At 45.4% G+C, this 26,774-nt stretch overlaps 2 protein-coding genes across 3 annotated transcripts in view; both read left to right on the forward strand.

Annotated features, from left to right (window-relative positions):
- Positions 1-281: 281 nt before the first annotated feature.
- LOC106572700 (leucine-rich repeat-containing protein 19) lies at positions 282-9,173 on the forward strand. The gene is made up of 5 exons (XM_082957029.1): positions 282-391; positions 4,825-4,986; positions 5,866-6,376; positions 6,577-6,783; positions 7,548-9,173. Exons 2-5 carry the CDS (start codon positions 4,834-4,836, stop codon positions 7,898-7,900), a joined length of 1,224 nt encoding a protein of 407 aa, XP_082813155.1. The 5' UTR covers positions 282-391; positions 4,825-4,833; the 3' UTR covers positions 7,901-9,173.
- A 184-nt stretch (positions 9,174-9,357) lies between these two features.
- LOC106572709 (fibronectin type III and SPRY domain containing 1-like) overlaps positions 9,358-26,774 on the forward strand; it is a 102,168-nt gene continuing 84,751 nt past the window's right edge. Inside the window, exons 1-2 of one of the 2 annotated variants that reach the window (XM_045694114.2) lie at positions 9,358-9,524; positions 22,965-23,201. In XM_045694114.2, the coding sequence (XP_045550070.1) occupies positions 23,163-23,201 (39 nt within the window). In that variant the 5' untranslated portion in view covers positions 9,358-9,524; positions 22,965-23,162. The remainder of the gene's footprint in view (positions 9,525-22,964; positions 23,202-26,774) is intronic. The other variant, XM_014147118.3, reaches the window with a different exon arrangement.

Here is a 26,774-nt window from a genome sequence, read left to right on the forward strand (position 1 = left end):
CTTCTTTTGCTCTTCCTAGCCCCAAACATTATCATTCATTTCTTCAAAACGCTGTGATGACGAAAAATACAATTATTTTCTTTAAGCTTAAAGCTTTTTAGCCTTTTTATCCAAGCCTTTTTTTTTTTTTAAATGGTTGCTGATAATGTTAAGAGCTTTGTGATTTCTGTCTGTAAATGAAAAGCGCTCTACAAATACAATTTGACTAACAATAACCTGGATAATAGTGTCACGGGATTATGAGGACAAAGTCTGATAAAGGTTGTACAGTTCATAAGAAAGACACATTGTGGTCAATCTTTAGCTAGCTAATGAACCTATTTTATGACTCAGACCAAAGGTTCTCTACATTGCTCTCATTCCAACAGGCTCCACTCCTCAGCCCACACAGGTAAGAATTTCACTTAAATATCTGTAAAGTATCATATATTGTTTTTTGGGTTGACATGTTTTTTAATTCTTTGATATGTCAACAAGTCCTAGTGTTTTTAAAAAAATATATATTTATGAGAATGTGCATGACAACCTATGGCCTTCGTGGCTAAAGGAATTTCATAGTTTCTGACAAACAGGAAACATTTGTTTGTCAACCTATACTACAAAATATTAATGTCTGTATTAAAGATGTAGGATCTTAATTTGAGCTAGTTTGCTACAACACAAAAAGAATCCTGCTGTCACGTCCTGACCAGTATAAGGGGTTATTTGTTATTGTAGTTTGATCAGGACGTGGCAGGAGGTGTTTGTTTAGAGTGTTTCGGTGTTTGTTGGGCTGTGTTCTTGTTATTTTAGTTCTATGTTAGTTCTAGTATGTCTATTTCTATGTGGTGTTTTATTGGGTTGACCTTCAATTGGAAGCAGCTGTTCCTCGTTGCCTCTAATTGAAGGTCCTATTTAAGAGGGGTGTTTTTTTCTATGGGATTTTGTGGGAAGTTGTTCCTTGTATAGCTGTAAGCCTTACAGGACTGTTTATCGTCGTTGTATACGTGTGTTTTGTTTTGGGTTTTCCTTCTTTCTGCCTAATAAAAAGAAGATGAGTATACACACTCCCGCTGCGTTTTGGCCAAATCCATACGACACCTGCAGCAACAAGACATTATTATGTGCATTATAATTAACAGACATTTTTGTAGGGGTTGATACATTTTTTTCGTAAGGGAAAATCAAGTCTGAGATTTTAAAGTGGAAATTACAAACTTCAGAAGCCATTTTTAAGCCTCAAATACAATACAAGTAAAAAAAAATGTCCTGCAACAGGGTGATCAAATTAAGATCCTACTTCTGTTTAGCAAGATAAATGCTTGTTATTCAAGGAATTAACTTGATGTATACTCAGACCTGGCCTATTAGCTGCCAGTGAGACATCAATGATACTCCATCAGCTGCATACCTTGCTCATGATCATGATGTTGCTCTACAGATTTCTAGTGACAATTGAGACTCCATCGTTATCCTAGTAAAGCAGCATTTTCCTCATTCCATTATCGTGACATGGAGGAGTAAACGGTTTCAATAGTGATAATCAATCAGGAAGTGCTGTAGTAAAGTACCGTGTCATTCCACTTTGACGCGGTGGAGGAGTAAACACAAACACATAGAAACTAGAAAGAAGACTGTGACATTCCTTCACACAGCTTGTGATGTTGATTTCCCGGACAGTTATCTCCTGTAGAGTCAGACAGTTATCTCCTGTACCATCAGTCTCATCAGACAGACAGTTATCTCCTGTACCGTCAGTCTCATCAGACAGACAGTTATCTCCTGTACCGTCAGTCTCATCAGACAGACAGTTATCTCCTGTACCGTCAGTCTCATCAGACAGACAGTTATCTCCTGTACCGTCAGTCTCATCAGACAGTTATCTCCTGTACCATCAGTCAGACAGTTATCTCCTGTACCATCAGTCTCATCAGACAGACAGTTATCTCCTGTACCGTCAGTCTCATCAGACAGACAGTTATCTCCTGTACCGTCAGTCTCATCAGACAGACAGTTATCTCCTGTACCGTCAGTCTCATCAGACAGTTATCTCCTGTACCGTCAGTCTCATCAGACAGTTATCTCCTGTACCATCAGTCTCATCAGACAGACAGTTATCTCCTGTACCATCAGTCTCATCAGACAGACAGTTATCTCCTGTACCATCAGTCTCATCAGACAGACAGTTATCTCCTGTACCGTCAGTCTCATCAGACAGACAGTTATCTCCTGTACCATCAGTCTCATCAGACAGTTATCTCCTGTACCATCAGTCTCATCAGACAGACAGTTATCTCCTGTACCATCAGTCTCATCAGACAGTTATCTCCTGTACCATCAGTCTCATCAGACAGACAGTCATCTCCTGTACCATCAGTCTCATCAGACAGACAGTTATCTCCTGTACCATCAGTCTCATCAGACAGTTATCTCCTGTACCATCAGTCTCATCAGACAGACAGTTATCTCCTGTACCATCAGTCTCATCAGACAGACAGTTATCTCCTGTACCATCAGTCTCATCAGACAGACAGTTATCTCCTGTACCATCAGTCTCATCAGACAGACAGTTATCTCCTGTACCATCAGTCTCATCAGACAGACAGTTATCTCCTGTACCGTCAGTCTCATCAGACAGACAGTTATCTCCTGTACCGTCAGAGTCATCAGACAGACAGTGATCTCCTGTACCATCAGTCTCATCAGACAGTTATCTCCTGTACCATCAGTCTCATCAGACAGACAGTTATCTCCTGTACCATCAGTCTCATCAGACAGTTATCTCCTGTACCATCAGTCTCATCAGACAGTGATCTCCTGTACCGTCAGTCTCATCAGACAGACAGTGATCTCCTGTACCATCAGTCTCATCAGAAAGACAGTGATCTCCTGTAGCGTCAGTCTCATCAGACAGACAGTTATCTCCTGTACCATCAGTCTCATCAGACAGACAGTTATCTCCTGTACCATCAGTCTCATCAGACAGTTATCTCCTGTACCATCAGTCTCATCAGACAGACAGTGATCTCCTGTAGCGTCAGTCTCATCAGACAGACAGTTATCTCCTGTACCATCAGTCTCATCAGAAAGACAGTGATCTCCTGTACCATCAGTCTCATCAGACAGACAGTTATCTCCTGTAGCGTCAGTCTCATCAGACAGACAGTTCTCCTGTACCATCAGTCTCATCAGACAGACAGTGATCTCCTGTACCGTCAGTCTCATCAGACAGACAGTTATCTCCTGTACCATCAGTCTCATCATACAGACAGTTATCTCCTGTACCGTCAGTCTCATCAGACAGACAGTTATCTCCTGTACCATCAGTCTCATCAGACAGTTATCTCCTGTAGCATCAGTCTCATCAGACAGACAGTTATCTCCTGTAGCATCAGTCTCATCAGACAGACAGTTATCTCCTGTACCATCAGTCTCATCAGACAGTTATCTCCTTTACTGTCAGTCTCATCAGACAGACAGTTATCTCCTGTACCATCAGTCTCATCAGACAGACAGTTATCTCCTGTACCATCAGTCTCATCAGAAAGACAGTTATCTCCTGTACCATCAGTCTCATCAGACAGTTATCTCCTGTACTGTCAGTCTCATCAGAAAGACAGTGATCTCCTGTACCATCAGTCTCATCAGACAGACAGTGATCTCCTGTAGCGTCAGTCTCATCAGACAGACAGTTATCTCCTGTACCGTCAGTCTCATCAGACAGTTATCTCCTGTACCGTCAGTCTCATCAGACAGACAGTTATCTCCTGTACCATCAGTCTCATCAGACAGTTATCTCCTGTACCGTCAGAGTCATCAGACAGTTATCTCCTGTACCATCAGTCTCATCAAACAGACAGTTATCTCCTGTACCATCAGTCTCATCAGACAGACAGTTATCTCCTGTACCATCAGTCTCATCAGACAGACAGTGATCTCCTGTACCGTCAGTCTCATCAGACAGTTATCTCCTGTACTGTCAGTCTCATCAGACAGTTATCTCCTTTACTGTCAGTCTCATCAGACAGACAGTTATCTCCTGTACCATCAGTCTCATCAGACAGACAGTGATCTCCTGTACCATCAGTCTCATCAGACAGTTATCTCCTGTACCATCAGTCTCATCAGACAGACAGTTATCTCCTGTACTGTCAGTCTCATCAGACAGACAGTTATCTCCTGTACCATCAGTCTCATCAGACAGACAGTGATCTCCTGTACCGTCAGTCTCATCAGACAGACAGTTATCTCCTGTACTGTCAGTCTCATCAGACAGTTATCTCCTGTACCATCAGTCTCATCAGACAGACAGTGATCTCCTGTACCATCAGACAGTTATCTCCTGTAGCGTCAGTCTCATCAGACAGACAGTTATCTCCTGTACCGTCAGTCTCATCAGACAGACAGTGATCTCCTGTACCATCAGTCTCATCAGACAGACAGTTATCTCCTGTACCGTCAGTCTCATCAGACAGACAGTGATCTCCTGTACCGTCAGTCTCATCAAACAGACAGTTATCTCCTGTACCGTCAGTCTCATCAGACAGTTATCTCCTGTAGCATCAGTCTCATCAGACAGACAGTTATCTCCTGTACCATCAGTCTCATCAGACAGACAGTTATCTCCTGTACCATCAGTCTCATCAGACAGTTATCTCCTGTACCGTCAGTCTCATCAGACAGACAGTTATCTCCTGTACAAGCAGTGTCATCGTTGCTTTACAGAGAGATGGGAAGCAGGAAGGAAACCCTGTGTTATTACTATGTTTCTGTTTGTCTTCAGTATGATCTGAATTCTCAATAGCTTTTCATGGTATTTATTATCTTTCACATTATTCACTGAAGGTAAAGAACATGGCTGTACGTGAACTACTGCTAGTGTGGCTGGCGAGCACACTGCTGACTACTGGAGTAGCTGGGACTGAGGGCCAACTGCTGACTACTGGAGTAGCTGGGACTGAGGACCAACTGGTGACTACTGGAGTAGCTGGGACTGAGGACCAACTGGTGACTACTGGAGTAGCTGGGACTGAGGACCAACTGGTGACTACTGAGAGGGAAACTATGAACTGCTTAGTGAGAGGGAAACTATGAACTGCTTAATGAGAGGGAAACTATGAACTGCTTAATGAGAGGAGGGAAACTATGAACTGCTTAATGAGAGGAGGGAAACTATGAACTGCTTAATGAGAGGGAAACTATGAACTGCTTAGTGAGAGGAGGGAAACTATGAACTGCTTAATGAGAGGAGGGAAACTATGAACTGCTTAGTGAGAGGAGGGAAACTATGAACTGCTTAATGAGAGGAGGGAAACTATGAACTGCTTAGTGAGAGGAGGGAAACTATGAACTGCTTAATGAGAGGAGGGAAACTATGAACTGCTTAGTGAGAGGAGGGAAACTATGAACTGCTTAGTGAGAGGAGGGAAACTATGAACTGCTTAATGAGAGGAGGGAAACTATGAACTGCTTAATGAGAGGAGGGAAACTATGAACTGCTTAATGAGAGGAGGGAAACTATGAACTGCTTAATGAGAGGAGGGAAACTATGAACTGCTTAATGAGAGGAGGGAAACTATGAACTGCTTAATGAGAGGGAAACTATGAACTGCTTAGTGAGAGGAGGGGAACTTTTGAACTGCTTAATGAGAGGGAAACTATGAACTGCTTAATGAGAGGAGGGAAACTATGAACTGCTTAATGAGAGGAGGGAAACTATGAACTGCTTAATGAGAGGGAAACTATGAACTGCTTAATGAGAGGGAAACTATGAACTGCTTAATGAGAGGGAAACTATGAACTGCTTAATGAGAGGGAAACTTTTGATGAGATAATAGCATACATCTTGAATAATAACTTCAACATAACTTGTCATCCTGTTTACAGGTTGTGAACTGTAGCTTCAAGACACTGCAATTCATACCTTCAAATTACAGTCAAAACATCACCAAACTAATTCTGAGCAATAACCTCATAGAGCTGTCCAGCGCTGATGAAGCTGCTCTGAAGAACTACTCCAATTTGACTGAGCTCCATCTAGATGGTAACTGGTTGACTGACCTGCCAGGGAAGCTGTTTGAGGCCATGTCAAAACTGGAAGTCCTCAACCTGTCCCACAATAACATCAGTAAAGTGGAGCCGAAGGCGTTGGCTGGCCTGGTTAACCTGAGGGAGCTGGACCTGTCCTACAATCGTCTACAGTCACTACCTCCACATCTACTGGATGATTTAAAGAAGCTGTCTATCCTCAGGCTAAGGGGGAACACACTGCGGGAGTTAGACGTCTCTGTGGAGAGGAATCCATTAAAGGTTCTAGATCTGAAGGAGAATCCCTTGAACTGCTCTTGCGGTTTTCTCAACCGGATTAAATCGATTACCGACTCAAAGGTCCAGATAAGTAAGAAGCTTTTTTTTCTCTCTCTGTTTTGCTTGTAATCCCCATTGGTCTATTTTTTCCATACAAATGCCTGGCTGTGGTCCTTACTTACACCATGCTGACATCTACTGACACCCAATGTTTAAAATATTTTTAAACCCGAGTTTGTCTTCGTGTTGTTAATTTATTAATGAGAAACGGGAATGTGCGCATTTCTTCAGGAGTCTCAAATACCACCTGTGCCGGCCCCGAGGACCTGTCCGGTAAAGAGATACTGGACAACGGTACCAGCTGCTCTTCACGGTCGTCATCGACAACAACACTTCCAACACCTACAACTCAGTCAGCCACTAAGCCAACCTCAGCCCAGATCACTACACACTTAGTGTCACTTGCAGTTATTACAAATGCAAGCCTCGTCCAAACAGGTAAGATATAATATATATTGAATCAATTGACTTGGTGTTACAGTAGAAATAGTCTCCTCTTGTCAACATCGTACGATCGAGACTTTTCAAGCTAAACAGCTTTGATTTGCTGGATGGATGACACGGTTAAAACACCGAATACGGCTATTGTTGAGAACAGAAGCATATGAGAGAGGTTGACCTACAAAAAAAATACTGTCATAGATGACTTCAGTTATGATTCTACGCATCAGTCAGCGGGCAAGGAAACCGTCATCGAGAAGACAAGAGCAGCTGCACTCTAAAGAAACCTCGTAAGAGTTCAAAACGTGACTCCAGGGAGGGTCCGTCATTTATTGAGAGTAAGAGTGCTTATCTAGGATCAGAGTTGCTTTTAAGATCATAATAAATAAGATTACACAGACGGAGGGGGCTGATTCTAGATCAGCACTCTTACCCTGAGAAAGGAGGTTAAATCATTCTAGAACAATGTGGTCTGAGGAGGCCTCATATCCTGAGGAGCGAGGTTGGGGTCAATTCAAATTGTGAAAATTGACAAACATGAAAAAAAAAGAATGAAATAAATAGCTTCTACTTTCTAGTTTATTGATAAGTCATTAAAAATAGACACCCCCTTTTCCCCAAAAAAATATTGAATTGTAATTTCAGTGTACTTCCTGAATTGGCAGCCTTCAAATTCGAATTGAACCCCGCGTCCTCCTGAGGAAACCTCAGAAGAATGTTAAAAAAGGTATATGACCCCTGGATGTTTCTGTTCTGCTCAGGCGTGGACCCAGGCATTGGCAGTAGGGTGCCAGCGGTGGGGAACACCTGGAAGTTTCTCCTGGGTGTGATAGCAATCGCCCTGACTACCTCTATGCTCATCGTGTGTGCCGTCAAGTCCCCGTCCTGGTACAAGCTGCTTTTCAACTATCGGCACCAGAGGCTGAGAGACGAGGAGGATGCTGACATGTACACTACGGGACGATACTCTAGTTTCAGTTTGGACACGGAGCAAACGGAGACCAGCGCCTATGAGCTGGACCACGGGCTAGATGAGTCGGATAATGAGGAGGATGGATACATAGAGGACCGCTATATAGAAACTGGGGTCTATGAAGACAACACAGAAACATAATACTCTCTGAGCTGCTCCCAGCCTTTTTTTTGGTTGTGGTTATGTTTAGTTTGATTTGGATTTCTTTTATAAGTCCTCGTTTGGACTAATCTTCCAAGAGTCCTGAGTTTGGGTATTGTGACATCAAAATGATCCCTTTCTCATTGAAATAATGGACGATAAATTATTCTATTCTACTCTATTCACTGATAGTATCAGAAGGCCATGGTTGTCCGTCCGTAACCCTGCTGCCACTGATGATCATTTATTATTTGGCCTTTTTGACAAAACGTGCCCATAAAAGTTGTGTACATTTGTAAATATTTGCAAGTTTTGAAAATGTAGGAATTCAGTGAAAGGACCGACCATTTAAGGTGTTTTGAGGTCATGATTTAGGCTACTTGCAAAGTTCTACTGCCGGAGACATAGTGTAGGTAATCCATGTTTTGTCTTATTGAATATATATTTGAGTACTTACTCTCGTCTCTCTGTGAATATGACATCCATAACTTTGGGCCTGTCTGTCGTTCTGTGTTTTCAGCTACAAGAAAATAGTATGCAAACAGTTAGGGTTAGGGCTGAATGAAGGAATGAATATATGAATACCAGGCGGTGATGCAACCGGTCAGGATGCTCTCGATGGTGCAGCTGTAGGACCTTTTGAGGATCTGAGGACCCATGCCAGGAATAGGTTTTGTCGTGCCCACTTCATGACTGTCTTGGTGTGTTTTATTAATTTTTTTAATATATTTTCTAACTGCATTGTTGGTTATGGGCTCGTAAGTAAGCATTTCACTGTGAGGTCTACTACACCTGTAGTATTCAGCATTTCACTGTAAGGTCTACTACACCTGTTGTATTCAGCATTTCACTGTGAGGTCTACTACACCTGTTGTATTCAGCATTTCACTGTGAGGTCTACTACACCTGTTGTATTCAGCATTTCACTGTGAGGTCTACTACAACTGTTGTATTCGGCTCATGTGACGAATACAATTAGATTTGATTTAATAATATTAGGTACATTTCATATTCACAAATGCAAATGGTCTAATTCAAAACCTAACTTTTTTCACTTTATAAATGAATTTAAACGATGTGGCACTACTTTAACTAAAATGAAAAACAAAAAGGCAACTAAAACTTGTTTTATTATTAACATTTGTTTGTTTAGGATTCCTGGCAATGTAAATAGTTTGTATGTAATCTTATTTGCATGTGACTATTCCTATTTTGTTTGTTGATATTTGTTAATAAAAAATAATATTTAAAAAAAATAACAGACGTAACCACAGCAACCGACTATTATCGCGCGACTTTGTGGAAATCCCTGAGAGTAGAGTGATCCATATGCAAAATCCTGATCCCGGTGCCTGAACTTGGAAGTGGACTGAGAAATCTCTGCAAGTCTTCTTTAGGCCAGTGGAGGGCACAACGACTCTACAGTTGTTTTCAAGCTTCACTAATTTATGAGGGTGGTGGTGGTGGGGGGGTTACAAAACTATTGCGCATGAACACTAAACTCCGACCAACATCCAGTGGGGAAAATCATCTTGTTCTTTTGAGAAAAGGTGGCGTGCCTGACTGCCTATGCATTGGATTTGATTACGTTTGTGTTTCGGTCCGCGGTATGGACACTCAAAAAGTAAGTAAACCCGATACCGATTCTCTGATCGGCGACATTGTATCCAGCTTTTGAAGCTGCGCGGTTAGTTAACGTGATAGTTGTGTGTAACCGGATGATCTGTGAACGATGTGTAACATTAGTTCAACATGCCGTTATTTTGTCAACGTGAATAATCATCAATATGCTTTCACGGGTGGAAACATTTTCACATTAACTCTGTTGCCTGCTTGTGAAAAAAAATCTATTGCCCTGGAAACTAGATATCCTCTGAAAGGCTACAATGTCTTTTTACTTGTTCTCTGTATTCAATCAACGGCTGTGGTTCTGTTCGCATATTACCTGGGGAAACTCTACCCTTTCAATCATTTGACACGTTGATATTGAGATAGAATATGATTGCACAGGTGCACTTTGTGTAAAGTAAATTCACGTCCTACTTGCTCAGTGGTATGGCTTTGAGAGTTTGACAGTCACAGCAGATCTGTCTTCACTATAGGGTAATTGTTTATTTGCCTGCGTGTACATCAGACAGCCTGTTATTGCGACAACTAACCTACAAAACATCAACGTGATGACCAACAACGACAACAACAAAAAGCTATTTGTATTGGTCAAGTTTTCATGGTCTTGTCATCCATCTCAGAACATGACAATATTCGTCAACCTGAAAAGAAGCATCAGATTTGTTTTGAAATGCATCAGAAACTTTGCTTCAAGTCTGTTGTTAAGCTCCTCTGGTTGCTATACAGTCCCTTATCTCTTGGCTTTGTTTGTTGTCAGTGTAACTAGGGTGGGACTATCAAAAGACCTCTGTCCTCTTTGTGTTCTGGATAAAGGGAGGGAGTAGAGTAAAAGGACAGTTTAGTCTTGAGCACGTGTTGTCAATCTAAGCTTCTTCTAAGTCTATTACTCAGTCAGAGGGAGGGAGGGAGAGAGGTCACACCAGTGGTACAGTTCTATTATAACTGTTAGAGAGAGAGAGGTCACACCAGTGGTACAGGTCTATTATAACTGTTAGAGAGAGAGAGAGAGAGGTCACACCAGTGGTACAGGTCTATTATAACTGTTAGAGAGAGAGAGAGAGGTCACACCAGTGGTACAGGTCTATTATAACTGTTAGAGAGAGAGAGAGAGAGAGGTCACACCAGTGGTACAGGTCTATTATAACTGTTAGAGAGAGAGAGAGAGAGAGGTCACACCAGTGGTACAGGTCTATTATAACTGTTAGAGAGAGAGAGAGGTCACACCAGTGGTACAGGTCTATTATAACTGTTAGAGAGAGAGAGAGAGAGAGGTCACACCAGTGGTACAGGTCTATTATAACTGTTAGAGAGAGAGAGAGAGAGAGGTCACACCAGTGGTACAGGTCTGTTATAACTGTTAGAGAGAGAGAGAGAGAGAGGTCACACCAGTGGTACAGGTCTATTATAACTGTTAGAGAGAGAGAGAGAGAGGTCACACCAGTGGTACAGGACTATTATAACTGTTAGAGAGAGAGAGAGGTCACACCAGTGGTACAGGTCTATTATAACTGTTAGAGAGAGAGAGAGAGAGAGGTCACACCAGTGGTACAGGACTATTATAACTGTTAGAGAGAGAGAGAGAGGTCACACCAGTGGTACAGGTCTATTATAACTGTTAGAGAGAGAGAGAGGTCACACCAGTGGTACAGGTCTATTATAACTGTTAGAGAGAGAGAGAGGTCACACCAGTGGTACAGGACTATTATAACTGTTAGAGAGAGAGAGAGGTCACACCAGTGGTACAGGACTATTATAACTGTTAGAGAGAGAGAGAGAGAGGTCACACCAGTGTTACAGGACTATTATAACTGTTAGAGAGAGAGAGAGAGAGAGGTCACACCAGTGGTACAGGTCTATTATAACTGTTAGAGAGAGAGAGAGGTCACACCTGTGGTACAGATCTATTATAACTGTTAGAGAGAGAGAGAGAGGTCACACCAGTGGTACAGGTCTATTATAACTGTTAGAGAGAGAGAGAGAGAGAGAGAGAGGTCACACCAGTGTTACATGACTATTATAACTGTTAGAGAGAGAGAGAGAGAGAGGTCACACCAGTGGTACAGGTCTATTATAACTGTTAGAGAGAGAGGTCACACCAGTGGTACAGGACTATTATAACTGTTAGAGAGAGAGAGAGAGAGAGAGAGAGAGAGGTCACACCAGTGGTACAGGACTATTATAACTGTTAGAGAGAGAGAGGTCACACCAGTGGTACAGGACTATTATAACTGTTAGAGAGAGAGAGGTCACACCAGTGGTACAGGACTATTATAACTGTTAGAGAGAGAGAGAGAGGTCACACCAGTGGTACAGGTCTATTATAACTGTTAGAGAGAGAGGTCACACCAGTGGTACAGGTCTATTATAACTGTTAGAGAGAGAGAGAGAGAGGTCACACCAGTGGTACAGGACTATTATAACTGTTAGAGAGAGAGAGAGAGGTCACACCAGTGGTACAGGACTATTATAACTGTTAGAGAGAGAGAGGTCACACCAGTGGTACAGGACTATTATAACTGTTAGAGAGAGAGAGAGAGGTCACATCAGTGGTACAGGTCTATTATAACTGTTAGAGAGAGAGGTCACACCAGTGGTACAGGTCTATTATAACTGTTAGAGAGAGAGAGAGAGAGAGAGAGGTCACACCAGTGGTACAGGACTATTATAACTGTTAGAGAGAGAGAGAGGTCACACCAGTGGTACAGGACTATTATAACTGTTAGAGAGAGAGAGAGAGAGAGAGAGAGGTCACACCAGTGGTACAGGTCTATTATAACTGTTAGAGGGAGAGAGAGAGAGAGAGAGAGGTCACACCAGTGGTACAGGTCTATTATAACTGTTGGAGAGAGAGAGAGAGGTCACACCAGTGGTACAGGTCTATCATAACTGTTAGAGGGAGAGAGAGAGGTCAAACCAGTGGTACAGGACTATTATAACTGTTAGAGAGAGAGAGAGGTCACACCAGTGGTACATGACTATTATAACTGTTAGAGAGAGAGAGAGAGAGAGAGGTCACACCAGTGGTACAGGTCTATTATAACTGTTGGAGAGAGAGAGAGGTCACACCAGTGGTACAGGTCTATTATAACTGTTAGAGAGAGAGAGAGAAAGAGAGGTCACACCAGTGTTACAGGTCTATTATAACTGTTAGAGAGAGAGAGAGAGAGAGGTCACACCAGTGGTACAGGTCTATTATAACTGTTAGAGAGAGAGAGAGGTCACACCAGTGGTACAGGTCTATTAGAACTGTTAGAGAGAGAGAGAGAGAGAGAGAGGTCACACCAGTGGTACAGGTCTATTATAACTGTTAGAGAGAGAGAGAGAGAGAGGTCACACCAGTGGTACAGGTCTATTATAACTGTTAGAGAGAGAGAGAGAGAGAGATCACACCAGTGGTACAGGTCTATTATAACTGTTAGAGAGAGAGAGAGAGAGAGGTCACACCAGTGGTACAGGACTATTATAACTGTTAGAGAGAGAGAGAGAGAGAGAGAGAGAGAGAGAGAGAGGTCACACCAGTGGTACAGGTCTATTATAACTGTTAGAGAGAGAGAGAGAGAGAGAGAGAGAGAGAGAGGTCACACCAGTGGTACAGGTCTATTATAACTGTTAGAGAGAGAGAGGGAGAGAGGTCACACCAGTGGTACAGGTCTATTATAACTGTTAGAGAGAGAGGGAGAGAGGTCACACCAGTGGTACAGGTCTATTATAACTGTTAGAGAGAGAGAGATCACACCAGTGGTACAGGTCTATTATAACTGTTAGAGAGAGAGAGAGATCACACCAGTGGTACAGGACTATTATAACTGTTAGAGAGAGAGAGAGAGAGAGGTCACACCAGTGGTACAGGTCTATTATAACTGTTAGAGAGAGAGAGAGGTCACACCAGTGGTACAGGTCTATTATAACTGTTAGAGAGAGAGAGAGAGGTCACACCAGTGGTACAGGACTATTATAACTGTTAGAGAGAGAGAGAGGTCACACCAGTGGTACAGGTCTATTATAACTGTTAGAGAGAGAGAGAGAGAGGTCACACCAGTGGTACAGGTCTATTATAACTGTTAGAGAGAGAGGGAGAGAGGTCACACCAGTGGTACAGGTCTATTATAACTGTTAGAGAGAGAGAGAGAGGTCACACCAGTGGTACAGGACTATTATAACTGTTAGAGAGAGAGAGAGGTCACACCAGTGGTACAGGTCTATTATAACTGTTAGAGAGAGAGAGAGAGAGGTCACACCAGTGGTACAGGACTATTATAACTGTTAGAGAGAGAGAGAGGTCACACCAGTGGTACAGGTCTATTATAACTGTTAGAGAGGGAGAGAGTGTGTGTGTTATACATCATTAATCTCTCTGAATTAGCTTTTTAAAGAGTTATCAATCTCAGGTAAAAGCCATTTAGAGTTGTATTTAGTTTGTTTCCCTGTGGTTGTGAGTTAGCCTTGCATCAATGTTTTGCATGTTTTTAGGAAAATTGACCACTGCAGACTAAAGTGTCCAGGAAAGGCATGGCACCTGTCAATTTCTTGTTTTCGCTCTTCCAGGGGAATCAAACCACATTTTCCTTGCTTGGGCTCTGTCATTTAGGGTTCTGAATGATGACATTTTCCCTGGACAGTCAGTATTTTACCGTGGAGTCGGCGATCGATCAGAATGCCGCTGAAATAGATACAGGCCTGAGGCCAGCGTTGAGTTGACACGTCTCCTAGGCGACGGGTCTTTGCCTTGGTTACACTATCCTGTCCAGTAGTACTATTGGCCGAAGCTCAAATGACTAGTAGGCTAAAAGTATTGCAGGTCCCACTCTTTTCAGAGCTAATTATATGTCACATGTCCTTGCTAAAAAAGGACTTCCAAAACTTCCTGGATATTTTTGTTCCATTTAAAAAAAAAATTTTTTTGGGCAATTTCCACGCACTTGAACTTTACTACTGGGCAATTCCATGGTAACAGTGACACTGAAACTGATTTTTCACTTTAAAATATATGTCAAGCTAAAACCAATGAGTGAAAGCCTAAGCAAACCATTTAACTCTATGCACAAGGACTACTTTTAACAAATTCCACAGAAAAGTTGATAAAAACACATTTACTTAACGAACAGTGCAGATGCAAAGTTTTGTAACAGAATGTCAGTGCAAACAACACTTTTTTTTTAAAGGTAACGCTCGTGAGATCTAGCTGGTGTAGAGGTCAGATCTAGCTGGTGTAGAGGTCAGATCTAGCTGGGTGTAGAGGTCAGATCTAGCTGGGTGTAGAGGTCAGATCTAGCTGGGTGTAGAGGTCAGATCTAGCTGGGTGTAGAGGTCAGATCTAGCTGGGTGTAGAGGTCAGATCTAGCTGGGTGTAGAGGTCAGATCTAGCTGGGTGTAGAGGTCAGATCTAGCTGGGCGTAGAGGTCAGATGGGTGTAGAGGTCAGATCTAGCTGGGTGTAGAGGTCAGATGGGTGTAGAGGTCAGATCTAGCTGGGTGTAGAGGTCAGATCTAGCTGGGTGTAGAGGTCAGATCTAGCTGGGTGTAGAGGTCAGATCTAGCTGGGCGTAGAGGTCAGATCTAGCTGGGCGTAGAGGTCAGATGGGTGTAGAGGTCAGATCTAGCTGGGTGTAGAGGTCAGATGGGTGTAGAGGTCAGATCTAGCTGGGTGTAGAGGTCAGATGGGTGTAGAGGTCAGATCTAGCTGGGTGTAGAGATCAGATCTAGCTGGGTGTAGAGGTCAGATCTAGCTAGGCGTAGAGGTCAGATCTAGCTGGGTGAAGAGGTCAGATGGGCGTAGATGTCAGATCTAGCTGGGTGTAGAGGTCCGATCTAGCTAGGTGTAGAGGTCAGATCTAGCTGGGTGTAGAGGTAAGATCTAGCTAGGCGTAGAGGTCAGATCTAGCTAGGCGTAGAGGTCAGATCTAGCTGGGTGTAGAGGTCAGATCTAGCTGGGTGTAGAGGTCAGATCTAGCTGGGCGTAGAGGTCGGATCTAGCTGGGTGTAGAGATCAGATGGGTGTAGAGGTCAGATCTAGCTGGGCGTAGAGGTCAGATCTAGCTGGGTGTAGAGGTCAGATCTAGCTAGGCGTAGAGGTCAGATCTAGCTGGGTGTAGAGGTCAGATGGGCGTAGATGTCAGATCTAGCTGGGTGTAGAGGTCAGATCTAGCTGGGTGTAGAGGTCCGATCTAGCTAGGTGTAGAGATCAGATCTAGCTGGGTGTAGAGGTCAGATCTAGCTAGGCGTAGAGGTCAGATCTAGCTAGGCGTAGAGGTCAGATCTAGCTGGGCGTAGAGGTCAGATCTAGCTGGGCGTAGAGGTCAGATCTAGCTGGGCGTAGAGGTCAGATCTAGCTTGGTGTAGAGGTCAGATCTAGCTAGGCGTAGAGGTCAGATCTAGCTGGGTGTAGAGGTCAGATCTAGCTGGGTGTAGAGGTCAGATCTAGCTGGGCGTAGAGGTCAGATCTAGCTGGGCGTAGAGGTCAGATCTAGCTGGGCGTAGAGGTCAGATCTAGCTGGGTGTAGAGGTCAGATCTAGCTAGGCGTAGAGGTCAGATCTAGCTGGGTGTAGAGGTCAGATCTAGCTGGGCGTAGAGGTCAGATCTAGCTGGGCGTAGAGGTCAGATCTAGCTGGGCGTAGAGGTCAGATCTAGCTAGGTGTAGAGGTCAGATCTAGCTAGGTGTAGAGGTCCGATCTAGCTAGGTGTAGAGGTCAGATCTAGCTGGGCGTAGAGGTCAGATGGGCGTAGAGGTCAGATCTAGCTGGGTGTAGAGGTCAGATCTAGCTAGGCGTAGAGGTCAGATCTAGCTGGGTGTAGAGGTCAGATCTAGCTGGGCGTAGAGGTCAGATGGGTGTAGAGGTCAGATCTAGCTAGGTGTAGAGGTCAGATCTAACTGGGTGTAGAGGTCAGATCTAGCTGGGTGTAGAGGTCAGATCTAGCTGGGCGTAGAGGTCAGATCTAGCTAGGCGTAGAGGTCAGATCTAGCTAGGCGTAGAGGTCAGATCTAGCTGGGCGTAGAGGTCAGATCTAGCTGGGCGTAGAGGTCAGATGGGCGTAGAGGTCAGATCTAGCTGGGTGTAGAGGTCAGATCTAGCTAGGCGTAGAGGTCAGATCTAGCTGGGCGTAGAGGTCAGATCTAGCTGGGCGTAGAGGTCAGATGGGCGTAGAGGTCAGATCTAGCTGGGTGTAGAGGTCAGATCTAGCTGGGCGTAGAGGTCAGATCTAGCTGGGTGTAGAGGTCAGATCTAGCTGGGCGTAGAGGTCAGATCTAGCTGGGTGTAGAGGTCAGATCTAGCTGGGTGTAGAGGTCAGATCTAGCTGGGTGTAGAGGTCAGATCTAGCTGGGTGTAGAGGTCAGATCTAGCTGGGTGTAGAGGTCAGATCTAGCTAGGTGTAGAGGTCAGATCTAGCTGGGTGTAGAGGTCAGATCTAGCTAGGCGTAGAGGTCAGATGGGTGTAGAGGTCAGATCTAGCTGGGTGTAGAGATCAGATCTAGCTGGGTGTAGAGGTCAGATCTAGCTAGGCGTAGAGGTCAGATGGGTGTAGAGGTCAGATCTAGCTGGGTGTAGAGATCAGATCTAGCTGGGTGTAGAGGTCAGATCTAGCTGGGTGTAGAGGTCAGATCTAGCTGGGTGTAGAGGTCAGATCTAGCTGGGTGTAGAGGTCAGATCTAGCTGGGCGTAGAGGTCAGATCTAGCTGGGCGTAGAGGTCAGATCTAGCTGGGCGTAGAGGTCAGATCTAGCTGGGCGTAGAGGTCAGATGGGTGTAGAGGTCAGATCTAGCTAGGTGTAGAGGTCAGATCTAGCTGGGTGTAGAGGTCAGATCTAGCTGGGTGTAGAGGTCAGATCTAGCTGGGTGTAGAGGTCAGATCTAGCTAGGTGTAGAGGTCAGATCTAGCTGGGTGTAGAGGTCAGATCTAGCTAGGCGTAGAGGTCCGATCTAGCTGGGCGTAGAGGTCAGATCTAGCTGGGTGTAGAGGTCAGATCTAGCTGGGTGTAGAGGTCAGATCTAGCTGGGTGTAGAGGTCAGATCTAGCTGGGTGTAGAGGTCAGATGGGTGTAGAGGTCAGATCTAGCTGGGCGTAGAGGTCAGATGGGTGTAGAGGTCAGATCTAGCTAGGCGTAGAGGTCAGATCTAGCTGGGTGTAGAGGTCAGATCTAGCTGGGTGTAGAGGTCCGATCTAGCTGGGCGTAGAGGTCAGATGGGTGTAGAGGTCAGATCTAGCTAGGCGTAGAGGTCAGATCTAGCTGGGTGTAGAGGTCAGATCTAGCTGGGTGTAGAGGTCAGATCTAGCTGGGTGTAGAGGTCAGATCTAGCTGGGTGTAGAGGTCAGATCTAGCTGGGTGTAGAGGTCAGATCTAGCTGGGTGTAGAGGTCAGATCTAGCTGGGCGTAGAGGTCAGATCTAGCTTGGTGTAGAGGTCAGATCTAGCTTGGTGTAGAGGTCAGATCTAGCTGGGTGTAGAGGTCAGATCTAGCTGGGCGTAGAGGTCAGATCTAGCTGGGCGTAGAGGTCAGATCTAGCTTGGTGTAGAGGTCAGATCTAGCTGGGTGTAGAGGTCAGATCTAGCTGGGTGTAGAGGTCAGAGATCAGAAAACATATTAGTTCCAGGTCATTTCAGCCATGACACTCACCATCTCAGATTGTTCTCAAATCGTCCCTGTAGTTAAAGACGGTTCAAATTGGCATTCCTGAAACATTATTTTGTTGACATTTTTATTTGATTTCGGCCATTTTTATTTATAGGATTCAGATAATATTCAATATAGTATCAAACATCAGATTTGGACCAAACTTCTTCCTACCAATGAGTAAAACATGAAGAATAATTATTGGTTGTTATCAAAAGACCCCCCCCCCCCCAATACCATTAAACCCAACCCAATACCATTAATCCCAATACCATTAAACCCAACCCAATACCATTAATCCCATTACCATTAAACCCAACCCAATACCATTACTATTAAACCCAACCCATTACCATTAAACCCAACCCAATACCATTAAACCCAACCCAATACCAATACCATTACCATTAAACCCAACCCAACCCATTACTATTAAACCCAGCACAATACCATTAAACACAACCCAATACCATTACCATTAAACCCAACCCATTACCATTAAACCCATTACCATTAAACCCATTACCATTAATCCCAATCCATTACCATTAATCCCAACCCATTACCATTAATCCCAACCCATTACCATTAAACCCAACCCAAGGTGAATTCACCTTTCAGAAGGACAAGATATATTTAAAAGGGATACAGGGTTATTTTGCCAATTGGCCTGGACACCTTTTACTGCCAACACGGAACCCCGCCGATCCTTCACGACTGGACTACCGACATAATCCGCACGAGGGTTTTTTCAACTGGCTCTTCCATCGCAACGTCCCCTGAATGCCCATCTGCTAGCCGCGGCCCGCTAGGTGTCTAGAGCATATCAGACTGTTAGCTGAAATTCTTTGGCCACTACACAGATTTTGTCTAATTTGCCTGGACCCTTATACCAATCCGAGCCCTGCAGATCCGTCACGACTGGTCTGCCGACGTAACAGCACGAGGGGGCTACAACAGACTTCTACTGTCGCGACGTCCCTCTAAGGCCCTACTGCCAGCTTGCTAACCCCGGCCCGCTATCCCCGGCCCGCTAGCTGTCTGAATCGCCGTGTATCCAGCCCGCCGAGCTACTCACTATGATCACTCACTACTCACTGGACCCTTATGATCACTCGGCTAAGCATGCCTCTCCTTAATGTTAATATGCTTTGTCCATTGCTGTTTTGGTTAGTGATTATTGCCTTATTTCACTGTAGCGCCTCTAGCCCTGCACAATACGCCTTAGCTAACCCTTTAGTTCCACCTCCCACACATGCGGTGACCTCACCTGGTTTAAATGATGTTTCTAGAGACTATCTCTCTCTCATCGTCAATCAATGTGTAACCGATGTGAAATGGCTAGTTAGTTAGCGGTGGTGCGCGCTAATAGCGTTTCAATCGGTGACGTCACTCGCTCTGAGACTTGGAGTAGTTGTTCCCCTTGCGTTCCCCTTGCGATGGGTAACGATGCTTGGTGGGGTGTCAGTTGTTGATGTGTGCAAGGGTCCCTGGTTCGAGCCCGGGTTGGGGCGAAGAGAGGGACGGAACCTACATAGTTACAAATGCATAGGTTTACCTCCACTGTATTCACATCCTACCATACCTTTGTCTGTACACTATGCCTTGAATCTATTCTACCGTGCCCAGAAACCTGCTCCTTTTACTCTGTTCCGAACGCACTAGAAAACCAGTTCTTATAGCCTTTAGCCGTACCCTTATCCTACTCCTCCTCTGTTCCTCTGGTGATGTGGAGGTTAACCCAGGCCCTGCAGTGCCTAGCTCCACTCCCACTCCCCAGGTGCTCTCATTTGTTGACTTCTGTAACCATAAAAGCCTTGGTTTCATGCATGTTAACATTAGAAGCCTCCTCCCTAAGTTTGTTTTAAATCAAATCAAATCAAAGTTTATTTGTCACGTGCACTGAATACAACAGGTGTAGACCTTACAGTGAAATGCTTACTTACAGGCTCTAACCAATAGTGCAAAAAAGATATTAGGTGAACAATAGGTAGGTAAAGAAACAAAACAACAGTAAAAAGACAGGCTATATATAGTAACGAGGCTATAAAAGTAGCGAGGCTACATACAGACACCGGTTAGTCAGGCTGATTGAGGTGTTTAGTACATGTAGATATGGTTAAAGTGACTTATATGATGAACAGAGAGTAGCAGCAGCGTAAAAGAGGGGTTGGCGGGTGGTGGGCGGCGGGACACAATGCAGATAGCCCGGTTAGCCACCGTGCGGGAGCACTGGTTGGTCGGCCCAATTGAGGTAGTATGTACATGAATGTATAGTTAAAGTGACTATGCATATATGATAAACAGAGAGTAGCCGCAGCGTAAAAAGAGGGGTTGAGGGGGGCACACAATGCAAATAGTCTGGGTAGCCATTTGATTACCTGTTCAGGAGTTTTATGGCTTGGGGGTAAAAACTGTTGTGAAGCCTTTTTGTCCTAGACTTGGCACTCCGGTACCGCTTGCCATGCGGTAGTAGAGAGAACAGTCTATGACTGGGGTGGCTGGGGTCTTTGACAATTTTTAGGGCCTTCCTCTGACACCGCCTGGTGTAGAGGTCCTGGATGGCAGGCAGCTTAGCCCTGGTGATGTACTGGGCCGTATACATTACCCTCTGTAGTGCCTTGCGGTCAGAGGCCGAGCAGTTGCCGTACCAGGCAGTGATGCAGCCAGTCAGGATGCTCTCGATGTTGCAGCTGTAGAACCATTTGAGGATCTGAGGACCCATGCCAAATCTTTTTAGTTTCCTGAGGGGGAATAGGCTTTGTCGTGCCCTCTTCACAACTGTCTTGGTGTGTTTGGACCATTCTAGTTTGTTGTTGATGTGGACACCAAGGAACTTGAAGCTCTCAACCTGCTCCACTACAGCCCCGTCGATGAGAATGGTTGCGTGCTCGGTCCTCCTTTTCCTGTAGCCCACAATCATCTCCTTAGTCTTGGTTACGTTGAAGGATAGGTTTTTATTCTGGCACCACCCGGCCAGGTCTCTAACTTCCTCCCTATAGGCTGTCTCGTCGTTGTCGGTGATCAGGCCTACCACTGTTGTGTCGTCTGCAAACTTAATGATGGTTTTGGAGTCGTGGGTGAACAGGGAGTACAGGAGGGGACTGAGCACACACCCCTGGGGAGCTCCAGTGTTGAGGATCAGCGTGGCAGATGTGTTGCTACCTACCCTCACCACCTGGGTGGCGGCCCGTCAGGAAGTCCAGGATCCAGTTGCAGAGGGAGGTGTTTAGACCCAGGATCCTTAGCTTAGTGATGAGCTTTGAGGTTATTATGGTGTTGAACGCTGAGCTGTAGTCAATGAATAGTATTCTCACATAAGTGTTCCTTTTGTCCAGGTGGGGAAGGGCAGTGTGGAGTGCAATAGAGAGGGTCTACAGTTTCTGGGATAATGGTGTTGATGTGAGCTATTACCAACCTTTCAAAGCACTTCATGGCTACGGACGTGAGTGGTACGGGTCTGTAGTCATTTAGGCAGGTTGCCTTTGTGTTCTTGGGCACAGGGACTATGGTGGTCTTTTTGAAACATGTTGGTATTACAGACTCAATCAAGGACATGTTGAAAATGTCAGTGACGACACCTGGTCAGCACATGCCCGGAGCACACGTCCTGGTAATCCGTCTGGCCCCGCAGCCTTGTGTATGTTGACCTGTTTAAAGGTCTTACTCACCTCGGCTGCGGAGAGAGTGATCACACAGTCTTCCGGAACAGCTAATGCTCTCATTCATGCCTCAGTGTTACTTGCCTCAAAGCGAGCATAGAAGTGATTTAGCTCGTCTGATAGGCTCGTGTCACTGGGCAGCTCGCAGCTGTGCTTCCCTTTGTAGTCTGTAATAGTTTGCAAGCCCTGCCACATAAGACGAGCGTCGGAGCCGGTATAGTATGTTTCAATCTTAGCCTGTAATCCATGGCTTCTGGTTGGGGTATGTACATACAGTCACTGTGGGGACGATGTCCTCTGCACTTATTGATGAAGCCAGTGACTGATGTGGTGTACTCCTCAATGCCATCGGAAGAATCCCAGAACATGTTCCAGTCTGTGATAGCAAAACAGTCCTGTAGTTTAGCATCTGCTTCATCAGACCACTTTTTTTATAGACCGAGTCACTGGTGCTTCCTGCCTGACTTTTTGCTTGTAAGCAGGAATCAGGAGGATAGAGTTGTGGTCTGATTTACCAAATGGAGGGCAAGGGAGAGCTTTGTACACGTCTCTGTGTGTGGAGTACAGGTGATCTAGAATTGTCTTCCCTCTGGTTGCACATTTAACATGTTGATAGAGATTTGGTAGAACTGATTTAAGTTTCCCTGCATTAAAGTCTCCGGCCACTAGGAGCGCCGCCTCTGGGTGAGTGGTTTCCTGTTTGCTTATTTCCTTATACAGCTGACTGAGTGCAGTCTTAGCATCCGTCTGTGGTGGTAAATGAACAGCCACGAAAAGTATAGCTGAAAACTCTCTAGGCAAGTAGTGTGGCCTGCAATTTATCACAATATACTCTACTTCAAGCGAGCAAAATCTAGAGACTTCCTTAGATTTCGTGCACCAGCTGTTGTTTACAAATATGCACAGACCGCCCCCCCTCGTCTTACCGGAGTGTGCTATTCTATCTTCCCGGTGCAGCGTGTATCAATTTTAGGAGACGGTCCTGGCGTTTGCTGGACCTTCTTGGGCGCCCCGAAGCCTTCTTCACATCAATTGAACCGCTCTCCTTGAAGTTCTTGATGATCCGATAAATGGTTGATTTAGGTGCAATCTTACTGGCAGCAACATACTTGCCTGTGAAGTCCTTTTTGTGCAAAGCAATGATGACGGCACGTGTTTCCTTGCAGGTAACCATGGTTGACAGAGGAAGAACGATTCCAAGCACCGCCCTCCTTTTGAAGCTTCCAGTCTGTTATTCGAACTCAATCCGCATGACAGAGTGATCTCCAGCCTTGTCCTCGTCAACACTCACACCTGTGTTAACGAGAGAATCACTGACATGATGTCAGCTGGTCCTTTTGTGGCAGGGCTGAAATGCAGTGGAAATGTTTTTGGGGGATTCAGTTTATTTGCATGACAAAGAGGTACTTTGCAATTATTTGTAATTCATCTGATCACTCTTCATAACATTCTGGAGTATATGCAAATTGCCATCATACAAACTGAGGCAGCATACTTTGAAAATTAATATTTGTGTCATTCTCAAAACCTTTGGCCACAACTGTAAATAGCCCATCCAACTACCTCGTCCCCATATTTTATTTTCTTTTTCTCCTTTGCACCCCAGTATCTCTACTTGAACACTCATCTTCTGCACATCTATCACTCCAGTCTTTAATTGCTACATTGTAATTACTTTGCCACCATGACCTATTTATTGCCTTACCTCCCATATCCTACCTCATTTGCACACACTGTATATAGCCTTTTTATATTGTCTTATTGACTGTATGTTTGTTTATTCCATGTTGTTTGTGTCGCACTGCTTTGCTTTTTATTTTTATTTTACCCTTATTTTACCAGGTAAATTGACTGAGAACACATTCTCATTTTCAGCAATATCTAAAACACAAGGCCAAATCTACACTGGCGTTGCTTACCAAGAAGACAGTGAATGTTTCTGAGTGGCCGAGTTACAGTTTTAACTTATATCTACTTGAAAATCTATAGCAAGCCCTGAAAATGATTGGTTGTTGATAATTGCTAGACAATTTGACAGAGCTTGAAGAATTTTGAAAAGAATAATGGGCAAATATTGCACAATCCAGGTGTGGAAATATCTTAGAGACATACCCAGAAAGACTCACAGCTGTAATCTCCGCCAAAGGTGCTTCTACAAAGTATTGACTCGGGTGTGAATACTTATGTAAATTCGATATTTCTGTTTCATTTTCAATGCATTTGCAAAAATTTATAAAAACATGTTTTCACTTTGTCATTATGGGCTATTGTGTTTAGAGTCAATTGAATTGAGGCTGTAACACAACAAAATGTGGAATAAGTGAAGGGGTATGAATACTTTCTGAAGGCTCTGTAGTATGGAGAAGCAATACTCCAAGCCACAGCTCCATACTAGTTGTCAAATATAGAGAACTGATACTGTATACTCAGGTGTGGGATTGGTGTGAGGTGGGATTGGTGTGGGATGGGATTGGTGTGGGGTGGGATGGGATTGGTGTGGGGTGGGATTGGTGTGAGGTGGGATTGGTGTGAGGTGGGATTGGAGTGTGGGGTGGGATTGGAGTGTGGGGTGGGATTGGTGTGAGGTGGGATTGGTGTGGGATGGGATTGGTGTGAGGTGGGATTGGTGCGGGGTGGGATTGGTGTGGGGTGGGATTGGAGTGTGGGGTGGGATTGGTGTGAGGTGGAATTGGAGTGTGGGGTGGGATTGGAGTGTGGGGTGGGATTGGAGTGTGGGGTGGGATTGGTGTGAGGTGGGATTGGAGTGTGGGGTGGGATTGGAGTGTGGGGTGGGATTGGAGTGTGGGGTGGGATTGGAGTGTGGGGTGGGATTGGTGTGAGGTGGGATTGGAGTGTGGGGTGGGATTGGAGTGTGGGATGGGATTGGAGTGTGGGGTGGGATTGGTGTGGGATGGGATTGGTGTGGGATGGGATTGGTGTGGGATGGGATTGGAGTGGGGTGAGATTGGTGTAGGGTGGGATTGGTGTGAGGTGGGATTGGAGTGTGGGGTGGGATTGGAGTGTGGGGTGGGATTGGTGTGGGGTGGGATTGGTGTGGGGATGGAGATTGGTGTGAGGTGGGATTGGTGTGGGGTGGGATTGGTGTGGGGTGGGATTGGTGTGAGGAGTGGGGTGGGATTGGTGTGAGGGGTGGGGTGGGAGTGTGGGGTGGGATTGGTGTGGGGTGGGGTGGGATTGGAGTGGGGTGGGATTTGAGTGTGGGGTGGGGTGGGATTGGAGTGGGGTGGGGTGGGATTGGAGTGGGGTGGGATTGGAGTGGGGTGGGGTGGGATTGGAGTATGGGGTGGGATTGGAGTGGGGGGGTGGGGTGGGATTGGAGTGTGGGGTGGGGGTGGGATTGGAGTGTGGGGTGGGGTGGGATTGGAGTGGGGGGGTCCGTAGGTGGCTTTTGACCATTTCTTTGGATTCTCATTGGTAGGAAAAGGTTTGGTCCGAATCAGATGTTGGGTACTAATATTGAATATTATCTGAATCCTATCAATTAAAATTGTCAATCTGGGTGCAATCAATTTGCGTAATTTCTCAGAGATCAAATTATATTTCAACAAAATAATGTTTAAGGAATGCTACTCGTATCTTTTATTAACTACAGAACCGATTACAGAATAATCTGAGATGGTGGGTGTCAGTGCTTTCTTTTGCTTTTTGAGGTGGAACGACCCAGTAGGGTTATAGAACGACCCAGTAGGGTTATAGAACGACCCGGTAGGGTTCTGGAACGACCCAGTAGGGTCATGGAACGACCCAGTAGGGTTATGGAATGACCCGGTAGGGTTCTGGAATGACCGGTAGGGTTCTGGAACGACCCAATAGGGTTATGGAACGACCCGGTAGAGTTATGGAACGACCCGGTAGGGTTAGGGAACAACCCGGTAGGGTTAGGGAATGACCCGGTAGGGTTAGGGAACGACCCAATAGGGTTATGGAATGACCCGGTAGGGTTATATAATGACCCGGTAGGGTTCTGGAACGACCTGGTCGTAGAGTTCTGGAACGACCCGGTAGGGTTATAGAACGACCCGGTAGGGTTATATAACGACCCGGTAGGGTTATATAACGACCCGGTAGGGTTATGGAACGACCCCGGTAGGGTTATGGAACGACCCAATAGGGTTATGGAACGACCCGGGAGGGTTATGGAACGACCCCGGTAGGGTTATGGAACGACCCCGGTAGGGTTATGGAACGACCCCGGTAGGGTTATGGAACGACCCGATAGGGTTATGGAATGACCCCGGTAGGGTTATGGAACGACCCCGGTAGGGTTATGGAACGACCCCGGTAGGGTTATGGAACGACCCGGTAGGGTTATGGAACGACCCGGTAGTGTTATGTAACGACCCGGTAGTGTTATGTAACGACCCGGCAGGGTTATGGAACGACCCCGGTAGGGTTATGGAACGACCCCGGTAGGGTTATGGAACGACCCGGTAGGGTTATGGAACGACCCGGTAGGGTTATGGAACGACCCGGTAGTGTTATGTAACGACCCGGCAGGGTTATGGAACGACCCCGGTAGGGTTATGGAACGACCCCGGTAGGGTTATGTAACGACCCCGGTAGGGTTATGTAACGACCCCGGTAGGGTTATGGAACGACCCGGTAGGGTTATGGAACGACCCCGGTAGGGTTATGGAACGACCCCGGTAGGGTTATGGAACGACCCGGTAGGGTTATGGAACGACCCCGGTAGGGTTATGGAACGACCCCGGTAGGGTTATGGAACGACCCCGGTAGGGTTATGGAACGACCCCGGTAGGGTTATATAACGACCCGGTAGGGTTATGTAACGACCCGGTAGGGTTATGGAACGACCCCGGTAGGGTTATGGAACGACCCCGGTAGGGTTATGGAACGACCCCGGTAGGGTTATGTATAATCATATATAGTAATACTCTGTCCCTAGTGTCGTGCAGAAGTTTTAAATAGAAGTGAATCATAATCCTCAAATCTGC

This window comes from Salmo salar, chromosome 01 (assembly GCF_965601325.2).
Source record: "Salmo salar chromosome 01, fSalSal1, whole genome shotgun sequence".
NCBI lineage: Eukaryota > Metazoa > Chordata > Actinopteri > Salmoniformes > Salmonidae > Salmo > Salmo salar.